This window comes from Melozone crissalis, unplaced genomic scaffold (genome assembly GCF_028551555.1).
Source record: "Melozone crissalis strain CALT ecotype California unplaced genomic scaffold, PUWL_Pcris_2 ptg000005l_1, whole genome shotgun sequence".
NCBI classification, from domain to species: domain Eukaryota; kingdom Metazoa; phylum Chordata; class Aves; order Passeriformes; family Passerellidae; genus Melozone; species Melozone crissalis.
Genome location: NW_026535783.1, coordinates 39,322,589 through 39,347,052, shown reverse-complemented (window position 1 = coordinate 39,347,052; position 24,464 = coordinate 39,322,589). Strand labels below are relative to the sequence as shown.

At 36.2% G+C, this 24,464-nt stretch overlaps 1 protein-coding gene across 4 annotated transcripts in view; it reads left to right on the top strand.

The window, feature by feature from the left end:
* Nucleotides 1–24,464, top strand: part of VPS13A (vacuolar protein sorting 13 homolog A) — a 107,004-nt gene that overhangs the window by 26,479 nt on the left and 56,061 nt on the right. For all 4 annotated transcript variants that reach the window (XM_054288370.1, XM_054288360.1, XM_054288387.1 and 1 more), the window contains exons 20-35: nucleotides 314–450; nucleotides 3,608–3,740; nucleotides 4,547–4,664; nucleotides 7,634–7,772; nucleotides 12,181–12,265; nucleotides 13,982–14,154; nucleotides 15,668–15,824; nucleotides 16,182–16,261; nucleotides 16,506–16,565; nucleotides 16,644–16,800; nucleotides 17,222–17,338; nucleotides 17,420–17,523; nucleotides 17,965–18,132; nucleotides 18,778–19,085; nucleotides 19,795–19,942; nucleotides 20,851–21,001. In XM_054288370.1, the coding sequence (XP_054144345.1) occupies nucleotides 314–450; nucleotides 3,608–3,740; nucleotides 4,547–4,664; nucleotides 7,634–7,772; nucleotides 12,181–12,265; nucleotides 13,982–14,154; nucleotides 15,668–15,824; nucleotides 16,182–16,261; nucleotides 16,506–16,565; nucleotides 16,644–16,800; nucleotides 17,222–17,338; nucleotides 17,420–17,523; nucleotides 17,965–18,132; nucleotides 18,778–19,085; nucleotides 19,795–19,942; nucleotides 20,851–21,001 (2,235 nt within the window). The remainder of the gene's footprint in view (nucleotides 1–313; nucleotides 451–3,607; nucleotides 3,741–4,546; nucleotides 4,665–7,633; nucleotides 7,773–12,180; nucleotides 12,266–13,981; nucleotides 14,155–15,667; nucleotides 15,825–16,181; nucleotides 16,262–16,505; nucleotides 16,566–16,643; nucleotides 16,801–17,221; nucleotides 17,339–17,419; nucleotides 17,524–17,964; nucleotides 18,133–18,777; nucleotides 19,086–19,794; nucleotides 19,943–20,850; nucleotides 21,002–24,464) is intronic.

The window sequence follows — 24,464 nt, the reverse complement described above, 5'->3', positions numbered from 1 at the left end:
AAGTTGCAGTTCACATTCCAGTTCTTCTCTAATTTCATCTCTGCTCAGTGGGAAGTATTTTGGAGTTTGCATATTGTTGTCTATACTTGTCAACACTTTCCTATCATCGTTTCATCTACTTGATGCTTCTTTAAGCACTGTCTATAATGAATGAAAGAAGAAATATGAAGAGCATATGTACCTTAGTTATTTAGCATATAGATTTTGTTTAAAATTAGATCTGATTTTCTTTTTGTCACTTTCTTTTAATCCTACAGGTTCTGTATGAATTTCTTTTGTTTGTTTGTATTTAATAATTGTACTGTTTTTTCAGGATTGTTGTATATTATTGAAACCCAGAAAGTTCTTGACCTCAAAATAAACCTCATGGCTTCATACATCATTGTTCCACAAAAAGGATTCTATGACCATACATCAAATTTACTGCTGCTGGATCTTGGTAGCTTTAAAGTATGTATTTACGTAATAACGTAATTTACCGAAAATAATAATTCAGTTTTTTACCTGATTTACAGTTTCTTAATTTGAGTTTCATGGTCATGAACAGTACCATAGCACTTTCTCTTACTCGTACAAGAGTACAAGAGTAAGAGTACCTCTTGCAGTGTATTTATTAAGTATTTATTTTACAGTGCTTTGTAGTCAAGGCAAAAGTTACTGAACTCTTCTCAGCGGATTTGTTCGGTGCAAAAGAATTGCTAGAAAATACTCCTTCCCTAGCAAGAAACTACTGTTGATAATTTGGACTGTTATGTGGAAAATGTCTAGTAATTTTTTACATTGCCTTACAATATAAAATAGTGAACTTCTTTGTTACATGATTAAATGGTATTCTTATTTTTCATATTATTATTACTTACCCTTTAATCACTGAATGTACTTTAAAATGAGGAAAGTAAACATACTGGCAATTTTTAAGATAATTTGGATGAGATTGGGGGTGTATTTGAGATAATGATTTATTTTTTTGACTTTTCCCTTGCATGAGGTATGTAAAATTATAATTTATCACTATAAAAAAGGAATAGACTTTGAAATAAAATAGAAGAGACTTTATTATTAGCGGTCTTCTTCTTACTCAGTGATGAACTTGTGTACTTCAGGATAAGTGATCTTACATGCATATAGGCAATTTACTTTTTATTTACTTGTATTCTGGGTAAAATTGGTTCTGCCACTTAGTATCTGTTTAGATTGCTGTCTGCTTCTTAGCAAAAATTTGTTTCAAATCCTAAGATCTTGCTAATGAGAATAAGTTTTCTATGTAGTTTCCACATAATTACTTCTGAACGTGTGATTTCAGCTTGAATTATAGAACTGTTTGGCTTGGAAGAGACCTTTAAATAAAGGTCATTGAGTTTAACCTCACTGCAATGAGCAGAGACATCTTTAACTAGATCAGGTTCCTCAGCCACCTGTCCATCCTGACCTTGAATGTTCCCAGGGGTGGGCGTACACCTCCTCTCTGGACAACTCGTGCCAGTGTCATACCACTTTCATTTTAAGAAAATTCCTTATATCTAGTCTATATCTACTCTTAGCTTTAAGGTGTTACCCCTTGAATTGTCAGACCAAGTCCTGGTAAACTCTGTTACCATCTTTCTTTTTGGCCCACTCTGAATACTGAAAGGCTGCTGAAAAGTCTCCCCAGAGCCTTCTCTTCTTCAGGCTGAATAGCGCCAGCTCTCTCTGCCTTTTTCTTAGAGGAGATGTGTTCTGCTCCCTTGGCTATAGTACTTGTGCTCCAGATCCCTTCCTAGCTCTTTTGCCCTTCTCAGGACATATTCCAGCACCCTAATGCCTGTGTTGCTGTGCGGAACCCCAAATAAAGTATAGTATTCAAGCTGCAGCCTCGCCAGTGCCAAGTACAGGGGAATGAACAATCCCTCCCCTTGTTCTGCTGGCCACACTATTGCTTTTGGCCACCTGGGTACTCACTGGCTCTCATTCAGATGGCTGTCAGTCATCTTGACCTGCTGCTCTCCTCCCTGAGCTATGTCACTAAGCAGGGAGATTCTCTGCTTAGGCACACCTCCCACAGGTGTGCTCACTGCTGCTGTCTGGTGTTGGCATAAGAGTTGGACACATCCTGCAGCCTGGCACCTGGGTGGCAGCATGTTCCCACCAGAGCTCTGATTAGGTGCATCAGTCGTGCTGATGATTTGGTAATGGGCTGCTGCAGTCCAACTGCAGGTCTGTGCAATAGGTCATGTTTAAAAAGAATGTGTTGGATTGCTTCAGAAAGTAGAATTAGTGAAGAAGCTTACTCTGTGGATACTAAAAATTATGTGATCTGGTTGTAAATCCAAGTTATTTCAGTGACAGATAATTTCACTAACTCTTCTGAGTATTAGTCATTTGTAGGCAGTTTGTAGGGTTGGTACTTTGTAGTTGTTTGTGTGCTTGAAGCAGCCTCCTAATAGCCTACTTCCCTTTCCACCCCATGCATGATTACTCTTGGAAATGTTACATAGAAGAACACATTTCAAATGTAGACTTCAGTGTGTGTGGCATTTTTTTCCTGAAGTGGATGAGTAATTTTTGTAGTGAATGTGACTCCTAGGTTGGTTCCTCTGATTTAATAGAATTTAGAAATACCATAAGAAAATACCAGAGAAAATTTAGTTGCCTCTCAGGATATGATTAGTAGTTCTGTATTCACTTTGACTGACATATGCTTAAGTGAGAGGTGGGTCGTTTGTTGAATGAGAATATTTAACACAAAACAAACAATCTTTTCCCTCAGTTGCATACTGGAAAAGATCAAGCCCCAGGAGGAAAAATGGCATGTAAAATTAAAACTGTGCTTCAGTAGATAAATAGGGTTATTAATTTAGTCATTCTGAATTTGCATCTCCAAGTTATTTTTAACGTAAAAGTTACAATGGACTTAGAGTCCAGCAGTACTGAAAAATAAATGCTGTGTCTTAGATGCTAGTTTTTCAACCTCTTTTAGTTCCTTTGAATATTGCCTGGGTTTGACAAAACCAAATATGAATCCAAAATTATTAGATGTGTAAGGATGAGGACAGACACATTTCATCAGAGATGAACATCAGGGAGGATACATACAAATGTGAAATACCAGAGAAGTATGGGTGTCCCAGAGCTGAATCAAAGGACTATTGACTGATACTAAAGGAAAGACATTGATGATGAACAGTCCAAATCATCTTTTCCTCTCTAATGTGTCACAGCTGAATTCAACAGAGTTCAGAAATACCTTTCACGTGTCTGAGTTGCTTAATGCAGTAATATTTTATATATAAAAATTCTGAATGATTATTCTACTGATTAAAAAGGGTTTGAGATTTTATACTTTGGAGTATAAGTCACTTATTGAAGAAAATTATTCTGTACATAGTATATAATATATTTTAATTTGGTTTTTGTTCATTTCTTTGTGGAAGAAATGGTGTTAATACTCTGATTTTTGTTTTGGTGCATTCTGGAAATTTTAGATATTTGCTGTGCTGTGACAGTTGTAAGACTGTGGTCTATAGTGAGGACTGATTCATTTGTTATGGTAGGAACAAGTATTTGTAGAATTAGTGCCCTTAATATTTCTGAAATTGATTTATACTTTCTTTTTTTTACATATTTTAAGATGGCAAGCAAAAGTCGTTCTGCTTTATCAAAAATCAAAGTAGGGCAAACCTCAATTGAAGATATAATGTCCAGAGCTTATGACAGTTTTGATGTCCAGCTCAGTAGCATGCAGTTACTGTACAGCAAACATGGTAAGTATTCATGAAAGTAATCTTGCTTTATATGACTGAATGCAATGTGATGGTGGTTGTGCCTCATTTTTGTAGCTGAAGCAGTGGAGAATCTTTTGGAATGTGCTTCTCCAAATGTAAGTGTTCTAAATTCAGTACTATCAACATACGATGAATTTCCAAAACATACCTTTAGGACTTCAGTTCCAATTTTAGCAAATTCATAATAAAATTCCTTTTGTTGAATATATCTCATTTGATTTGTTGCATAGTGAGCGTAAGACTGTAATTACTTTGTTTATGGTATTTTCCTTCAGTGCCTTTGCTTTTCTCCAGACTTAAAGCAGAATCCACAAGTAGTTGTAGGTTTGATCATTTTTTTGAGGGTAAGGAAAGAATGTGAATTGAACTACTTCAATAAGGTATCAAAGGAAACTTTAGTATTTTGGGAACTAGCAACATAGAGTCAATCATAGACTTTTGAATAATTTAATTCCTAATCTTTTGGGTTTAATTCAATTTAATGATTTAACTCTCCAGGGTAGAATACAGAGCCTAAACTCCCAGTACTACACATGTTAAGAATTGGGTCCTGGGAAGTCTACAGGGGTGCTGTAGCTGTGAAGATGAGAGTAGGAGAAATTATTAATTAGTCTTGTATGTGCGAAGTTCAGATGTATGGATACATCTGTTGATAGAACTATAAAAGAGATCGTGGCACCTGAATTTTTAGGAATATGTACTAATATCAGATACTTGAATTCTGTGATGTGTGCTGAGAAGGAATCTCTTTCAGTATTTAAAGTAGGTTTTCTCTGCTCTTGTAGATGAGAACTGGCGAGAAGCTCGGAAACTGAAAAACTCATCTCAGTGTATCTTGCAGCCCTTGGATGTAAACCTGGAATTTAGCAGGGCTATGGTTGTTACAGATGCAAGAATGCCCAGGTATGTATTTTCCCAATTTTGAAATTTTATGGTAAACTACTTTTTTGAGGGGAAAAAGAGGAAAAAATAAGGATCTGGTTATACCTGTGGACTTTTACATTGGCTATATTTAAATATTGAAAGTAAAATACATTTATCTAGAAAAATAGAAAATAAATTAAAATAAGTTTTCAGATACCAAAGACGTGATAGAATGTTGCAGTAGTATGCTTCAAATATTTAAAGATTTTTATTAAAGATAATTAAGATATTACTACCTCTTCTAATTCAGTTTTCCTAATAGCTACATTTCAGTTCTCATTGAAAATACCAAGGAGCTAAAAATCTGAATTTAAAATCAGTTCTATAAATACCAAAAATATTTTGAAAAATAATGGGCTGTCATACTCCCTCTCTTGTGACTTGGCTTATTGTTCTAGTTAGTTTACCTGCTGTGGAAACAGCTCTTAATGCCTTGCATTTGCACTTAAGGTTGTTTAGTGAAATCTTTTTAGTTATAGAAATTGTACCAATCAGAAGAAAATAATTAGTACTGTTAATAACGATCAGTGATTGCATGATATAATGCTGCCACCTTCTGGAAATCTGGGAGGCCAGATTTTGAGTTTTGATGCTTACAAAACATCTTAATGTTTTTCCCTCCTTACTTTTTCTCTGTTGAAGACGGTCAAATAAGGGGAATGCAATTCACAGGAATCTTCTTATGTTAGAAAGTGAGATTTCATTTCTATGGTCATATAACAGAACGACATAATTTTAATGTAGGTTTGCAATTCACATCTCTCAGAAATTACACTGGTATAACTTGGATTAAGGGGTGTCTTCTCTTAATGTGTACACGTCCTGCAGTGTTGCAGTACTACCTGTCTGAGTGTCTTGGCTACCTTATGTATTTTGGCAGTTCATGTGTCAAACAGATTCTGGAAAATTCCTGCGTAATTTTTCTCCATATCGCATTGGGCACAAATGATGAACGTTAATTGTAGCTTTTGTGTCAGCAAGAATCCCCTAAACTTTTATATTTTTTTTTTATAAGGTTTTATATTTTTTTTTATATAAAACCTTTTTATAAGGTTTTATATTTTTTTGATATTTGTTTTATCCTGTAGTATGGTCCCTCCTTTTTCTGGAAGAAGTGTCTGAGAGTCTGTCATACGGTTTTTGAAGGTGTATGAAGAAAGTATTAGGATAGCAATATTAAGAGTATCCTATATAATAACATTCATTATAAACACAATAAAAATTCCAGTGTGAAGGAATGTACCGATTTGCAGCTTTGATGGTGGCATTCTTTTAACATTTCTTTCTGACCACAACCAGACTGAACTTGAAGGAAGTTTCTGCAGATTTCCTCATCAGTTGAAGCACTTACCTTCTCTGTGCCTCAGTCTCTGCAAATGGGGTGTAATTAATTCTCCATATGGAGGTTTCCAAACCTTATAAGCTTTTGTTTAAAGAGCAGTGTAGAGAGCCCAGATTATTTGCATTTGTCTGCTTTGTATCTGCTGAGTGCCTTCCTTCTAACTGTATGGGCTGTCTGTTGTACAGACACTTACGAAAAATGTCTTGACAACATACACAAATTTTTGTTGAGAGGTTTAAGTGCAATGAAGGTGAGAATAGCTATTGTGTGTATTTAATTGCTATTGCTCCTCCAACAACTGAGGAGCACAGAAGAGGGAGAGGTCCTTTAAACCTGGTAGTTACACATCTACCTTAACCGTCTCCATAATAATAAAATAACAAAAAAGGAAAAAGAAAAGAAAAAAAAAAGGAAGAGTCTAAATCTCTCTCTGACAGAACTGGAATTAAGAATTAGAATAGTAGTTGAGAATTAATCCTGTAAGTTAAGGATGTGAATAAATTAATAAAACTGTTTTCTGTCACAGTTTAACATGTACAATTGTGTGCTTCCTTAAGTGTCAGAAACTGTTTCTTCAGATACTCTCATAGTATCAAAGTTAGCTGAGATGGGTTGAAAATATGGAGCTTTTTATTCTCGCATCTTCTTCAGTCTTTAAATTTTATGCCACTTTGAAGATTCAGGTGTGAGTTAAGCACATCAAAAGTGGAAGGAAGTAGCTTGTCTTGTTCCTTACACAGTATGCATCTGGTGCTCCCTGTTACCTGTTGAACAGACCTCTTTATCTGTTCTAACTAGAAGTTGTAATAAAAACACAATATGTTCTTTGAGCAAATTTTCTGCTTGCTTCTGTTACACTCACTTGTATGAAAAACAAAGTAGTGTTTTAAATCTTTAAAAACTCATTGTGCATGTTTGATGTGATTCTACTTCTTTTTTGTCCAAATGGTATTCTATTACACTTAAAATATGTTTTACTGTTTTAATTTTTAAAGATGGTTATTTTATTCTTTTACACCCTGTATGGCTATGTGTTTTTTCTTTTGTTAAATATCTAGACTACTGCTGTAGTGGGCTTAACTATACATGAGTTCTAGGAAGTATTCTGTATTCTTTTTTTGATCTTTTGAGCCCTAAAACAGAAGATGTTTCACATGCGAAAAACATCTCTGCCTTCTCTTCTGTAAAAGACTGTGTAAAAGCTCAGTTATGTGATTTATTGTAAGTAATTAAATGCATGAACATGAGGGGGCAATTTCTGATTGAAAGGAAACTGTGCCTTACGTAACCAAACTAGAAGTGGTTATCAGTAGTATTTGTAGTCCTGATCCACAAGACTTTGTAGCAAATGGAATATCAATGACATTACTAAGTGGATAGTTGCTGATTAAGTAACTTTTCTGTGTGCAACAGAAGAGTTGCATATATATATATATGTATATAAATATATATGTATAAATACATAATACATGCAATGGTTAGATGAAGAATTTTTGGACCCAGAGGACTTCAGTGTTTTTCAGAAGAAAAATAATGTGAAGTTTGATTGAAATAATTTTAAGATTAATTAACTGTGGAACTTTTGATGTTGTTCTTTAAAAAATAGGTTCAAACTGTCAGGACAGTTGCCTTTACTTTCTATACAAATATCAGACCAGAAGGTGACAAGTATCTTGGAGCTAATTGATAGCATTCCTAAGCCAGAAAGTGCGCCTGCTACCAGTTCTCCTCCAAAAATGACTGAGGTAAGATTTTTAAGAGATTTCATTAAAAACTATCAGAAAACTATCAAAAAAATCAGAAAAAAACCTTCTTGATATTAGCATTCCGGTTTTGAAAGGTTCACAAAAAAGTGAGGAACAAGTGTTGACTTCATGCCTCTTGAAAAATTTAGCTTTTTCTCTAAAGCTGTAGAAAATTTTATTGCTGTTGAGTTAGTTTATTGTGAACTTTAGCCCATAATTATGAAATAGTTGTCAAGTGCTTGGATTTAAAATAGAAGCCCTCAGAGTTTTACTATAATGGGAATTAATTAGTAGTTCATAATAATCTTGACTAATAAGCATAATCAGTTTTGTTTAATTCGTTTAATTGTACCTTCAAATGTATCATAGTGCTGCAGAATTTAGATTCAGCTGTTTTGTTTAGTGAAGAAAACATTAAAATGCTGGAATTTTTGAAGTTCAAGTATTATGTCACGTTACATCATAGTTTCAAAAGCCAAACAATAAATACTCACTATCTGTTTTATAAACAATGCATGCCTGGTAAAAGTAGTAGTTTTTTTTTCAGCTGACCTCAGTGCTTTTCCCATTTCAAGTCCTTTACACAGTGTAGCTCAGGGGTGGAAGTTTTCCCTTGCACTTGTATCAGTTAGGAGTTTGGAGAGTGGTTCTTGCTCTTTCGCCACCCCCTTTCCTTGGTGAAAATGGTTTGGCTCACTGTTTTATAAATTCTTCTAAACAGAAGTTTGTCCCCTTCTTATTTTTCCTGAAAAATATATTTCACCTTTTGAGCTGTTCTTAACAAAACTAGGAGATTAACTCATAGTTACTAATTTTTGACATGACTAGTCTTTGTGATCTGGCTATGTTTAATGTATGTGTAAAGCAGTCCTATTATTAGAATGTATGTAAACTCTTTTAAAAGTCAAAGACAGAATTTTCCTCTCTGTTTTTCTGTCATTTGTAAATACTTCTAACAATGTTATTAAGTAACTCAGGAACTTGATCCTACAGAAATAGTGGTCATCTTTGTATTTGGGGTTTTTTTTAGATTATTTGATAATTATCTTTCCATCTTTGTACAAATTATTCTGCACTGTTCTGGAAGGCTGTTACTGCAGTTTGGTATTTTCTGTGGGTTATATTAGTGTTATATATATATAATATATAATAAATAATATTTATTAACAGTTAATGCAGCAATTTGACATGCATACCTATTGAAAGTATGTATACAGTGAAGAGTATTTTTCTTCACATGGTTCTTGCCATCTCTTTAGTGGTGCCATTAAAATTTTAGCTAATTCTGACTTAATGGTATACTAATAGTATACCCAACCAAAGCCACCTTAGTCTCTGTTGTTTTGTGCAACAAATCATAAACTAACTTTTTTTGAGGGTAGGTATTGGGACTTTACTTTTACAAGAATAGAATTTGCATGTATAAGATGCACATTGTCCTCTGCTTTATAGCACTGACTATACTTGAATTTAATTATAGAATTTAACTGTTAAGTCTCAAGTATTTTAAGTGACCTTGAAGTAGTTAGTATTGCCTGTACATTAGTTGTGATATACAGTAGATGAGGTGAGGAAAGACTGTGGACCAAGTATAAATATATTTGTGTTATATGTGAATCCAGATCAAAACTTAGGCTTAGACCTGTCTGCTCAAGCTTCTGTTTACTTCAGAACATGACAGACTTTAATTGCTGGTATTAAATTCAGTTAATTTGAGTGGATTTTGGGCTTTGATGGTGGCAGATATACTACCATGCTTTCATCCTTACAACTGTAATTCTTCTGGACTTTGTTAACATCCCATAATTTCTGAACTGAAAAGAACGTGAAATCCTTTGTCAGAGGGCTGTTTTCTTTGTTACATTCTGAGTTAGTGGTGGAAGTGATCTTGAGCTGTGAAAACAGAAGACATTTTGGAACAGATCCTTCTACATTTTTGCACTCAGCATTTTAGTCCAAGAAGACACTTCAGTGTATAAGTTCATTTTTCATGATTTGTACTATGAAGTCAAATTTCATTTTTTTGCCCTTGTTTTCATAGAATATGGAAGTGTTACAGATGAGACATTTTCACGTATTTCTTAAATACTTAGTCTATTTATTACTTATATATCGCCAGCTGGGGGTTTATGTACAAATCACAAATGGGACGGGACTGCTGAGGAACGTGCCTTGAGCTATTTTGTTTTTCAGCATCAGTCTCATTACATGATTATGACAATGGGAAGATGCCATCAGCTCACATCCCAGGCAGCAGACCAAGAACTTAATGTTACAACATACTTTATAAGTTTTTTGACCAATCACACAAAGCAAAAGCACATTGACAGTAGTTCTATCCAACCATTGTGAGCACACGTACCTTTGGTTAAAACAATGCCTGCTTGTTTTGAATGCAATACCTGCTTGTAAGCCTTAAAACACAATGCAAGAGCTCCATTATTAAGCTTAAAACTTCCTAATATCTTGCTAGATAAACTTTTCTGTAGCTTAGGGAGTTATTCTAGACAGGGGTTAATACACAGACCATTGTTCTATTTGTCATTGCTTTTGTACTTTGTAAATAATTTTTCTGCTGATCTATCTCATGGCTACTGCTTAGCTCCAGTCACATTTCTGCTGTCTCTGAGGCCTGCCTTTTGCAGCTTTCCCCAAACCCTCTGATTTTGTGGATTCCCACACTTGTAGACATGAATATATTCAATAAAATCAGATTATGTAGGCTGGAGACAGAGATGTGGAAATGTTGAGCATGAGATGAAAAATGTAGCCTTGGAAACAATATTCAAGATGTTTCTTGTTGCCATAATGTATCGATTTGATACTGTGGTGTTGTGAATAATTGTCTGAGCCTGAACTTTGAAAAGTGCAGTAACAAGGGAGAGGAGATGATGTGGTGGTGCAGGGAAAGAGCTGTTTTAAACTGTGCAGTCCAGAGCCAAAGGCACTCAAGAAGAAAGGGCACACAGTGCGCAGTGCTCTTACTTTGATACTCTGTGCAAGGCACATCTATAATACATGTGCATGTGGAACTTGCAGGTGAGAATTCTTTACAAACTCAGATTGCTGAGATTGCTTTCTGAGACTTGATGATAACTAAATCATTTGGATACTTTTACTAAGAGCATTTAATTCTATCATATATGAAACCACGTAGAGTGGAAGATTCTTGTTCTAGAGTGCACTCTAGTGGCATTTCACATATTTTCAGTTACTGCTCTGAGTTGTGCCTAACTGCATTTCACAGTTGAAGACTCAGAATTATCCTGACGTCGAAGGATCGTCGAAGTCCGACTCCTGGCCCTGCACAGGACCATCCCTAGGACTCAACACCATATACCGCAGAGCATTGTCTAAACACTTTTTGAACTCTGTCCAGCTGGTGCTGTGACCACTTCCCTGAGGAGCTGTTTCAGTGCTCAACCACTTTCTTGGAAAGGGACTTTTTCATAGTGTAAACCTCCCTGACACCCCTTCATGCTGTTCCCTCGAGTCCTGCCACTGGTTCCCAGAGGGAAGGGATCAGTTTCAGCCCCTCTGCTTCCTCTTGTCAGAAAGTTGAACAGTACTGTGAGGCCTCCTCTCAGTATTTTACTAGTTGGTTTTTTTCCCCTTTTGACTGTAGCAGTGCAATTCAATGAGGCGAAGTGCTAGATTCCACACTGGTCTTTTCTCCCAAGCAAAAAGTGCCAGGATAAGACTAAATGGCCTCAGATTGCTTCAGAGGAGGTTTAGATAGGATATTAGGAAAATTTTTTCACCAGAATGATTGTCAATCATTGGAGCAGGCTGCCTGGTGGATGAGTCACCATCCCTGCAGCTATTTAAAAGGCTTGTAGATGTGGCTTGCCACAAAACTATGTCTCTTGCAGTGCTAGGTTTATAGTTGGACTTGGTGATCTGAAGGGTCTTTTCTAACCAAAATGTTTCTATGTTTCTGTGAAACAGAAAGCAGTCCTGTCTGCTCTAATGTTTTTTGTATCTCTTTTTCTTTTTTCCCCACCCAGCACTTGTGTTAGTTTTGTGAAGAGCTGTTGATCTTTATTGTTCTCTGAAGTTGCTGTATTGTAGTCCTTTAAGGGACTAAGTTTTGTCTTTTATGATTTTTCATATCATGTGCCATTTCTAACCATCTTTTGGTCTGTGAAGTTGAATGTTTGAACCTCCTGTGTTTTGTAGTGTGTTCTCTCTAGTTAGATGGAAGTGCAAAAGTTGCTGCTTCTACCTATTTTAGGCCTCGTTTCTCCCCATCCTTATAATTTTAGTAATGTGTTTAATTTTATTGAATTGCACTTAAGCTAAGTTGTAAATTGCACTTTCCCTAAGTTGTAAAACTTGGATGCAGTATATATGCACGCAGTAACATGACCAATAAATACAAGAAAAATTTTTATATCTCCTGTTTCAGGCTACACTGTCCCCTGTGCTTCCAGCACCACCTTCGTCTCAAGGCGTGTATTCTGTTTTGGATCTTCATTCATTTCCTGAGTCAGGTAGTATAATCTGTTTTAAGGTCTTGCTTAAGAAGTGGGTCAAGTCAAGAAGTTTTTGAGTTCTTTGAATTAATTTATTATTCTTTCTGTAGGCAAGGATATGGGGCTTTGTTTCAAGTTCTTGAGGGCTGAGTAGTGTTATATTCTGTTTAGCTTATAATTGATGCAGTACAAACTACTTGTAGCAATATACTACATATAGCAATATATATGTATATATTGGTATATACAGCAGTAAAATTCTGTATTCTTGTTTTTGTCATTCCCTTCCTGAGGGTATAGCAAGAAAATTTTGTTTGGTATGGTGGGTTTATTTTTGTCGGCATATGTTATTATTGCAAAGCTGTATTCAGGGCATTTGAAGTAATATGAACTTTTTAGCTTTAGCATGTACTTAGTCCTCTGATGATGGTTTTAATTATTTTCTTGTGGTGAAGGATTTCTCTTTTATTTAGGTGGATTTGTTTAAATTACAAGGTAGGGAAATGATAACCATTAGAAGCTGCTTTGTTTTTATAAACAAACATTTTGGTTTGTACTGGATAAAGCAGAAGATTGGCTGTGGGAGAACGAGTTGTGTTCAACACTTTCTTGCTGTTCAAAACAGCTTATCTAGATCCTAATATTTCATCTAGTAGTTACATTAGAAAAATAATCAAACATATCAGTATTATTTCAGTATCAGTTATGTTTGTGATGCCAAAACACTCAACTGGAGAAACAGACGACTACTACTTTCTCAAGTTAATGTTTTTTGTGATTAGCAAACACTAGCAAAATTATCGGCAAAGTTACTATGTCTGTTTCATAGCTTTAAATTCAGTGTGTATGCAGTATGTGTAAAAATATGTGTTTGTGCATCTTCATCTGTTTTTATATAAACTTCTTTAAGAGTCATGTCTTTCAGTTCTTAAAAACTAGGCTGAAGTGAGAATGCATGCTGGCAACAAGTAATTTGAGAAAGTAATAGCTAGATTTAGATTGGAATCAAGTCTGATTTTTAATCAAGTCTATACTATAGATACAGTTATACAGTCCTTTTAAGTGATTTATGTTAATTCTCTATCTTTACTCTCCAAAATCTCAGAGCTGTTTTTAAGCTTTACAAAATACTTCATGTTATTTGTTGAGTTTTTTAGAAGGATATTTCTTCCACAGTTACCTTATACTCGAGTGTTTATGTTTTTAGATGAAGACGACCTTCACAAGACAGTGTAATCTATTTATCCTGGTTATATTTCTGCACTAATGTAAAGCGAATTAAAAGCTTGATAGTTCTTAGGAGTCTCTCTGAAATGGGAGATCTACAGCAGCAAGAAATCTCAAGTAGTGTGGCTGATACTGAGGCCATGGCTCCTGTACTGTCAACAGCAGTCTGATCAGCGGATGAGTTAAGCTGTTAGGTCACACCAAAGGCAAGACAAAGCATTGATTGTGCTGTCTTTTGCAAAGCCAGAAGTAAGAGAATGGTGAAAGGAATTAGCTAATGAGATCTGAAGTTTATGATGACGTAATGGAGGCAGCTGTAGGTTTGGTGTAAAGTTGTGGAGGCTGGAATAGGGATGGTTATGGAAACAGATTTTATTGCTAGTTGTCAGCTAGATACTTGTATATTTAAGCTTTTATGGATGTAGATGTAAAAACTCTAGGTTACAATACTGTGAAATATTGGTTGTGTAAACTGCATATGTAATGATGTTGTGAATTAATCCTTAGAATCAGAAGAAGAATTTTATGACGCACTAAGCAGTCCTGTGGAAGATGTGCCATTTTTTGAAGTCTCATCTGGCCCCCTCAAGCAGACTGTCAGTACAAGGCGAAAAAATCTACAAAAACAAGAATCTCTGAAAAATATGACAGATTTCCAACTAAAGTTTGAAGTAGCTGAGGTAAAATTACTTTTAAAAATTTCCCTGAAGCACAGCAGGACTGTATTTTTTTTCCTTGTCTGTTGTGTTTATAATTCCATATGCGCAGAGATATTCATTCCCCATTTTTCCCTGAAACTATTATGCAGAGTTTTTTTCCATAAAAACTCTGGATATGGAATAATTGTGCTTCTGTATTCTTGTCATCACTGAAGTGCTTTGGTTTATCCACTTGATTTTCCAACTCACTTTGTCACTGAATTTTCTTAACCTATGTTTCAGAAATAACATTACATCTTTGTTTTAGCTAAATAGGTGCTTGTGGCCTTTTTTTCCAGATACTGCTGTGGTCAATGGGAAAACTTCAATAATGTTTTATGTTGTAACAAGCACCTTATTTTTCTGTTCTAGTTTTTCCCAGATGCTGTTGTCCACACATGTAAATCTATAACACCTTCATTATGAAGAGTTTTCTGTATTCTTGCTGTTTGAGGCTTAGGGGGGAAAAAAGAGTACTTTATCCAAATGCAAGAATCCCTGCTAACTGTATCAGTTCTAGTAAAAGAGGTGACTTATTAACGCCATCATTAACTTTGTCATTAGATGATCATGGCTATGGGACTCTTATTCCAGAAACTTAGTGTATTTTACTTTACATTTATTTTAAAAATAAATCATACCAATTCAGTTAACTTTACAAATTTTGTTTTATGCTAGGGCTTACAGAATGTCTTCAACACCCCACAGCTAGCTTTTAGCATACTATATATTACACCTTTACTTCTAATAAAACTGAAATGTAGTGTTTACATGATGACATGACCTTATTTAGAACTGCTAGTCTAAAACAAGGATGCTATGTTTTACCTTATTTAATAATAACAACTAACTTACAATCTTTAAGAAAAAATTAATTTGGGAATCTATTAAAAATCACTTCTGTTGTCCTCAAAGTTTAAAATCACTTACTGGATTTTGTTTTGATTTTCCTTATTTGTAGTCAGCATTACATGGAAAGGAAGAATACATATATTTGTTTGTTTGTCAAAATCAGATCCAACAGGCCAGCTACATATTTATTTAACAACAGTATTGTCATGCATTGGTGAAAATGTAGTAAATCCTCTTGCCAGACATTTAGCTTGGGAATCTAACTCTTGGGAGAATTCAGAGAAATTCCAGTGAAAGTAGCACTTTGTGTTGACTGAAAATCTAGTTTTGACTGTATTGAACATTGCTGAGTGCTGTACAGATTTTTTTTTTTTAAATAATAGTTTTTGTGACTGTTACTTTAGTATTACATACCCGCATGTTTGAAGTTTTTGTTGTAATCGCAGCAACCAGTACTGCTTGTTGAATTGTTTCTTTCTATTCAAGGCATTTCCTGTATAGAGTTTAATTATCAATATAGAAATAGACATTAACCAATAAAATGTAAGTAAATTTATTATATCCTGTATAAAAAACGAAGCAGTTCTTATGCTTCTTATAATCCCTTAATGGTTTTGGGTGTGTGTTTTGGTTTTTTCTTTAGGTCTTAATTAAATTATGCCGTCTTACTGGTGATACTGAGATGCCTGTGCTTCAGCTTGGTATTTTGGGCTTAGGCACTGAACTGAAAGTGAGAACATTTGACATGACTGGGAATGCTTTCCTTCGTGAAGTTTGTCTTCTGTGCCCAGAGTATATTGGTAAGTATTTATTATCTGGTCAAGGAATTTTTCACAAATTACACTGTGAATTTGTCTTCAAAAGCTCTGTAGGGCTTTTGTCAAATAAGGAAGATTTGCTTCCTAACTTAAATGTAGGGCTGAGGGCAAGTAAATCAGGAGCTCATCCACTCATTAGTGCTTTGGTAAATATGTTCTGGTGGTGATGATTGTAGAGATTGTAGATTGTGGACATTTAATTATTTTACGTCTGCAAAAGAGGGTTTTTGATTAAGCAGTAATGACAGCTATTAGCCTACCTGGCAGTTTATAGATGAAGAAGATTTTAATTTTTTTTCTTTTAAGTAATTTTCTGTATTCTTTTTTGGTTTTTTTTAGATGATAATGACAAGCCAGTTTACATAATTACTACACTGGATAATGTAGAAGATGATCTTCTCACTCTGGAGTATACAAAGGTTAGGAAAGAGTAGGCTTTGCTTTTCAATTGTAGGCCCGTCATAAGCACCACATTAATATGCATCAGATGTTGAATGTTTTTTCCTTACTTATTGATGTTTTTAACATCTTGAGTGTCACGTGCAAGGTCTGTCTGCTCCTTTAGCAGAAAAACTTAAGTTGTAGTGGATTTGAAAATAAGTTTTTTAATGGAATTTACAAACTTCTGATTTGTTTGTTTTATGTGCATTTTTGGTGGAATAGACTGATATTAAGGGACCAGAACTGAAAACTGTCTGTCAGAATGTTCTACAGAAAATAAAGGTATGATAATTTTTTTTTACATCATTTTCTCAATTTGAGAGGAGAGGCATACTGGATAAACAAAAATTTTTCTTTTAGGTGAACTTTTCTTCTCTAGATGTTCATTTGCATACTGAAGCTCTGCTGAATGCAATGAACTATCTGAGTAATCTTCTGCCTAAACAAGAAACTAAAGTTGTGGAAGAACCAGTCTATGAAAAAACAGAAGAGAAGAAGGATGTTCTAAAAAAATTTAGTAAGTTTCTTTATTATTTTTTCCTCCTTTCATTCCTCTTTTTTCACTTAAGTAAGAAATAAGACAAAGGTACTTTCTATTTTTGTAAGCCTGTTAATGATGTTTGATATGAGAAATTTTGCTTCAAATTATATGTATTTATATGGTATGCTTAGCTGTGTGCAGTTTTCTGACACATAGATCAAGACTTACATTTGCTATGTATTGGAGGCACTAAGTGAATGTAAATAGAAAGGCCATAAATTTTTGTCAGGTTTTTATTATTTTTTTCTTGGTATAAATTAAGGCATTTGATGGCCTTATGGCTGTTACCTTATACTTGAGGAGCATCAACCTCTTGCTGTGCAGTTTAAAGAGATACTAAAACAGTACATGTCCTCATTGAAGAATGGTAACTTTTGGTTTTTTTTATTTCTCATAGCATCAAAAAAATCAAAATATGAAGATATTATTGACCTCATTATCTGTGCGGATTTATCATGTTTGCGTATTTTTATCAGAGAGAAAAACCGTAGAATAGCTGAAATTCACATTGAAGGTAGGAACAAAACTTTATTCACAAAAGCACAAAACTTTGTAGGCACTATAGTGTATGGATTTTTTATGTCTTGTTTTTGAGGTCTGGATAGCCAAGTGATCATGAAGAAAGCAGCAACTGATGTGACTGCAAAATTGAAGAACATCACTATTGTGGATTCTGATGAGAAAGCACTGTATAAAAAGGTAGGCGTATGCATGTATTGTTGATTTTGTTTTTGAATGGATGCTAAATTAAACTTACTTTTTAGACTCTACTCTCTACTGTGACTTTTTTTCAGTCATGTTTTATGTACTTGCTAGGAGTAGTATTCTCTATATGACAGAATAATTTTGCACTTACAACCAGTGTTTATTGGACTGACATTAATTTGTGTAACTGTGATATTTATCATAGCCTCTTACCGTGTTGACTTTTGTGAAGAGAATTATTCAAGCTGAATGTCAACTTAATAGTTTCAGCTATTTCAATGGATTTTAAAAATTTGATTTTTTTTTCATACATTGTTGAGATACTTGGAGTAAAAGTGTCTTAGTGGTGCGAGGTACTACATTTTGTTTTGAAGTTAAGTTTCTCCAATATGTAAGTTTTTACGGTTAAGATAATATTTTTTGTTTCTTCTTAAGGCTCTTTACATCACAGAAAAAGAAGTCTTCAACTTCAGAATGGTATCATATGTGAATGCTACGGATGGCATTGCATATACAAATATGGATGTTGTTGACAATCGTATTTACCTAACTGTTGGATGTATTCAAGTAGTTTTTGTCAACAAGTTTGTTACATCTGTTTTGGTAAGTTAAATTTTCCAGATACTGTTTCTTATCATCCAGGTGAAGTTGTCAGAGCAAGAAAGGGATAAGATGTTCCATATGGGGTGGTGTCCATTTGTATAAGAGCTTTATATACTATTGTAAAAAAGTTTGCTGGGATTGATGGTTGGGCTTGATGGCTTATTTTTCTTATATATATGTTTGTTACTGTGGAGCAGATGAGTTAGCAAAAATGTTTACTATTCTTAATAATAATGTTTGTCTTAAAACGTTTGTAACAGCTGTTAAATATACATACCTTTCATTATTTAGAACACTGAAATATAAGTAAGAAACCATGAAAATTAATGCCCTTTCCATAAATGCTGCTCACAAATCAATCTTCTGCTGCATATGATTAGATAAAATATAGTTCCTATAAGTCATGTTACAAGGTCATTGCTCTTACCATCTAATTTTCCAAATATTTAGTATAGAAATTTATTTTTTTATATGCATAATTTATCATACTTGAGGAAAGATTATCCTATTAAAGAATTTGGACAAAATGTATAGCAAAAATAACATTTTAGGATGGTTTTCTGTTTAAATAACTATGATTTATAGTGTTTTTGAAGTACTGTAGTTCTTAATAATTAATTCCTGATGTCTGTATTTCTTTCCTAGGCTTTTATAAATAACTTTCAGGCTGCCAAGGAAGCTTTTACTGAGGCAACTGTTCGAACAGCAGAGAAAGCAGCTACAGGTGTAAAAGGGTTAGCAGAGCGTAGTTCCCGTTTAGCGCTGGATATCAATATCAAGGCACCTGTTGTGATAATTCCACAGTCAGCAATGTCTGCAAATGTCCTGGTGGCTGATCTTGGTCTAATCACTGTGAAGAACCAGTTCTTTATCGCTAAAACAAAAATACGATGTACTCTTCCACCTGTTATTGACTCCATGACAGTGAAATTGAGTGAACTGAAGTTGTATAGGTAATGTCAATATTTTAGAATTTATTTAATCCTTTTGGGATTCTTCAGGTAGAGAGCTTCAAGGAGTAGTTAAATAAGTATTAATGGTTGGTGAGTGACAGACTATTATCTTGGAATATAACAACAAATTAATATTTTTTAAAGCAATGAAAATGTATGGTTTAGGAAAAGGACCAATCTGCTCATCTTTAAATAGAAGCAAGTCATTGTTCAGAATAAATTGTGTAGTACTGTAGGGTTATGCATTATTCATTAATTTGGGACAGGCTATACCTATTTGTATTAGACTGTTTTGATGGGATTTTCAAGCTATGCATAGCAGCAAAGATCCTCAGTTAGACAGCCATTAAGAACTGTTTAAAAATGGTCCTTGGTGCAGGGGGTTCATGGAGGGAACGGGAATGGAGGGGACTTTTCAAACACAGTTGGAGAGTACGGAAGAAAGAAGGAATTGCTCTCCACTGGAGAGCAGGTAAGAGGTCCTGACTTGCAAGAATTTGTGTGTTGCATGCCTAGTATGTGCCTGATACCTCCTCCCTACAAAGGAAGAGGTGCACTTGGTGGAGTAAGGCTTCAACTAGAGCTACTTGGAGTAATATAAAGGCAGTTCTATAGTATTATTTGAAAGGATGAGGGAGGAAAAGACAGAAATGTTTTTTTTAGAATGTGGAATATGTGAAAGCTGGGAGCATTTTGCTTCTTTTCACAGATCTTACTATGAGCAAGATTCTTTGCAAACTGAAGTACAGTTGCTGCAGCCAATCAATCTGGAAGTAGCTGTTGAACGAAATTTAGCTGCTGCATGGTATCACGAAGTTCCCGATATTGAAATATCTGGCCGACTCAAGCCTATGAATGTAAGCACTTTTTTCTGAAAGCAGCTGTTAAAATATTTCTGGAAAACAGATTCATTTTTCTCTATAAAAGTCCAAGCTCAGTGGTTAAAGTATTGTTTGATTTCAAGACATAGAGATAGAACAGCTTTTATTGTTTCATAGGTTAAAAGGAAATGAATAGATTTTGGTTCTAATTTAAGGTCTGTATTTCATCTGTGATACTCCAGGCAGACTTTGTACTATGAATTACTGTTGCTAGTTAAAAATGCTTATTCTTTTATCTATCAGTGTCTTCCAGTGAAGCATTGGAAAAGTTGGGGGTTATTGGTTTGTTCAATAGCAGTGCTGAATTTGTACCTGTGACAAACCTGAAGAGTTATTAATCACCTGCTGTACCACATAGGCACTCACAGATCTGCAGGGCCAAATGGGATTCATCCTAGCATGATTTAATTTAGCATAAAAGAAAAATAAATTGAAATTTCAACAGAACATAGTTTAAATTTAACATTAAAAATAGAAAGGTTGTGATGTGTGTGAGGAAAACCAATTTGCCAGATTTTGAAATAGAACTCCTAAGTATTACTGTAAAGTAAGTATTACTGTAAGGTGCCTTGTGACTAAATGCAGGTAAAAATTTTGGTCAACTGTAAGTCAATCTGTATGTGTACGTGTTCTGACATTCCAGTTTCTAAATTGTAACTTGGTAGGAAAAGTTTGTAGATGAAAACAAAATAATGTGTGACTGATTTCTGATTTCTAGAAATTACCATAAGGAGTTGTGTGAATTTGAGAAAAATGTTCAGCGTCCTAAACAGAGACTCAGATGAGATGAATTTGATTTATCTGTTTACTTGTAAGCCCAGATTTTAGTTACCAAAAATTATGTGAACAAAGTTGTTCTGATGTCTATTCCAATCTTTTTAAAGCTCATTCTCAGTCAGGAAGATATTACCACAATACTGAGGACACTAAATGAAAATGCAGGTGAAAGCTCTGGAGCATCAACAGCTTTGCCTGAATCAAAAGCATCAGCTAGTCATTCTAGTGAAATGCACAGTACTTCTCAGCAGTCTGCAGGTAATATTTTCTAAAATTACATCATCTGGCATTTTTAGGTATTATTGTTAATATATGGCTTCTGTTGGAATTACATTTAAAAATGGATGCCAGATTCATCTATGTGTACCAATGCTGTGGAATCACAAAATAATAAAGGCTGCAGAAGACCTCCAAGACCATCAAATGCAACCTTTGACCAAACACCACCATATCAACTGAACCATAGCACTATGTGCCACGTCCAGGTCTTCTTGAATACTTCCAGGGATGGTTACTCCACCACCTTCCTGAGCAGAAACTCTTCCTGATGTCCAGCCTGAACCTCCCCTGTCTCAGCTTGAGGCTGTATCATCTTACCCTGTCACTGACTAGGTGTCAGTGAAAAGAGACCAGCTGCCCATCTTGCTACAACCTCCTTTTAAGTAGTTGTGGGGACCAATAGGGCTCCTCTGAGCTTCCTTTTCTCTAGCCTGAACACCTCCATCTCCTTCAGCCAATCATCATATAACTTGTGTTGCAGACTGTTCGGCAGTTCCATTGTCCTTCCCTGGACATGTTTTAGGACCTCAATGTCTTTGTTTTGTGAGGGGCTCAGAACTGGAAGCAGGATTCGAAGTGTGGCCTCACTTTCAGTATGGGCTGAGTACAGGCGGGCAATTGCTGTCCTGGTCCTGCTCCCCACACTGTTGCTGATACAGGCCAGGATGACATTGGCTACCTGGGCACAGCTGGCTCATGTTCAGACACTGCTGAGTAGCTCTCTCAGGTCCTTTTCCCCTGAGCAGCTTTCCAGACACTCTGTCCTCAGCCTGTAGCACTGCCAGGGGTTGTTGTGATCCAAGAGCAGGACTTGGCACTTCACCTCATACCATTGCCCTCAGCCCATTATCCAGCCTGTCCAGATTCCTCTGCAGAGCCTTCCAACCCTCCAGTATATCGAAACTCCTGCCCAACTTGGTGTCATCTGTGAACTGACTGAAAGCCGCTTGATCCCCTTATCCAAATCCCTAAAATTAAGTTGTTAAACAGAAGTGGTCCCAATATTGAGCTCTGGAGAACACCACTGGTGACCGTCTGCCAATTGGATATAATTCCATTCACTACCACTCTCTAGGTCCAGCCATCCAGCCAGTTTTTAACCCAGCAAAGAGTTTACCTGTCCAAGCTCTGGCCTGCCAGCTTCTCCAGGAGAATGCTGAGGGAGAAAGCATTGAAGACTTCACTAATGCACATGTAGTTAAAATTACAGCCTTTCTCTCTTAAACCAGATGAGTCATCTGGTTGAAAAAGGAGAACAGGTTGGTCAAGTAGGACCTGCCTTTCCTGAACCCATTCTGAAACCATTCTGGACCTGGACCCTGATCCCTTAGTTTTTCAGTTTGTGCCGTGTGATCACACTCAAGATGATTTGCTCCATAACCTTCCCCAGCACCAAGGCCAGGCTGACAGGCTTGTAGTTCCCTAGATCTTTCTTTTGTAGATGGGCATAACGTTGACCAATCTCATCTCTCCAGTTAATCAGGGCTGATGATAAATGATGGAGAGTGCCTTGGTGAGCCCCTCTGCCAACTCCATCATCACCCTAGATTGAATCCTGTCTGGTCCTATAGAATTGTGAGCACCTGAGTGGCACAGCAGTCACTAATTACTTCCTTATGGATTGCAGCAGGTTTCTTCTACTCTCTGACCCTGTCTACCAGCACAGGTGGCCAGTTGCCCAGAGAATAACCATTTTCACTCGTAAAGACTGAGGTGAGGAAGGCATGAAGTACCTCAGCCATTTCCTCATCCTTGGTGGCAATGTACTCCTACACATCCAGTGAAGGGTGGAGATTATTCCTTTGACTGCACTTTGTTGTTAACATATTTATAAAACCATTTATATATAATTTATATATATACATTTATATATATTTATTTGTATTTATTTTCCTTCACAGCAATGGTCAGATTGAGTTTTAACCTTGCTAATTTTCTGACCATCTGAGTTTTAACCTTGCTAATTTTCTCTGTGTGACTTAACAGCATCCTTGTACTTTTCTTCCAGTTGCCTGCTTCTTCTTCCAAAAGTCTCATTTTTTCCCCTGAGTTCCTCCCTATTCAGCCAGGCCAGCACATAGAGACAGTCTGGTCCTGTGCCTATAAGATTTCATTCTTAAGCTACATCTAGACTTCGTGGACCCCTTTTGTTTTAAGGGCTTATGCCAAGGCTCTGTCTGAACCAGTGTCCTAAAAGTCTGCTCACCAGAAGTCCAAATTTTGTTGACACCTCTGAGTATTGGAAACTCTTGTGTCGTGGTTTCTGTGCTCAAGATGGCTCCAACCCAGCATCTCCCACCAGCTCATCTCTGTAAGCAGCAGATCCAGCAGGGTAGCTCCCCTGGTAGACTCACTTCCCAGCTTCCTCTCTGGTGTTGAATTCCAGCAGACACCTGGCAGGTTAAAATCACCCACAAAAGCAAGGGCTGATAATCATGAAACATCAGCATCACATCATAGAATGGTTCATCCACCTCCTGATCCTGGTTGGATGGTCTTAACAGATTCCCACCAGGATATCTCCCTTTTCAGCCTTCCCCCAGTTGTCACCCATAGGTACTCTGTACACTCAAAACACTTCCTACTGTACAGAGCCACCCCATAGCTCTCCTTCCTTGTCCCTTCTGAAGAGCTTGTAGCCATCCAGTGCAGCACTCTGCTCATCCCACCACATTTCTGTCATTGCTTTCCTGCTGCACAGTGGCCTCAAGCTCCTCCTGTTTGTTACCCATATTGTGTGCATTGGTGTAGTTGCATTTCAGCTGGGCTACCAATTTTACTCCTAAACCTGGCGTCCTACCCCCAGGTTCATCTTAAGTGAGCCTGGTCTTTTTCCTATCCCCCTGCAAACCTAGTTTAAAGTCCTCTTAACTCATGCCAACTCATGGGCAAGAATTGTTTTGCCCCTTTGAGACAAATGAACCTCATCTGTCCCCAGCAGTCCTGGTATTACATCAATTGCCTCATGGTCAAAAAATAAAATTCCACTGATGTCACCAGCCTTCAAGCATTGTGTTCATCAGGTGGGTTCTCCTCTTCATTTCAGCATTCTTCCCTGCTACTGATGGGATCAAGGAGAACACCACCTTATGCTCCTGTGCCTTCAACCAGTCATCCTGCCGTCCTTTCTAATTGCTGTAGGACTTTTTTCCTCAACCTTCTAATTGCCAACCTGTACAAACAGAAGTGGGTAATAATCAGGGGTAATAATCCTCTACTGGGTAATAATCCTCTACTGAATCAGTGTAGAGGATCTCACAGAATGACAGAATGGGTCATGTTGGAAGAGACCACAGCAGGTCATCTGGTCCAACCTCCTTGGTCATGTAGGGTCATCCAGAGCACATGGCACTGGATTGTGTCCAGGCAGTTCTTAAATATCTCCAGTGAGGGAAACTCTACAACCTCTTTGGGCAATCTGTGCCAGTGTGTGGTAATCTGC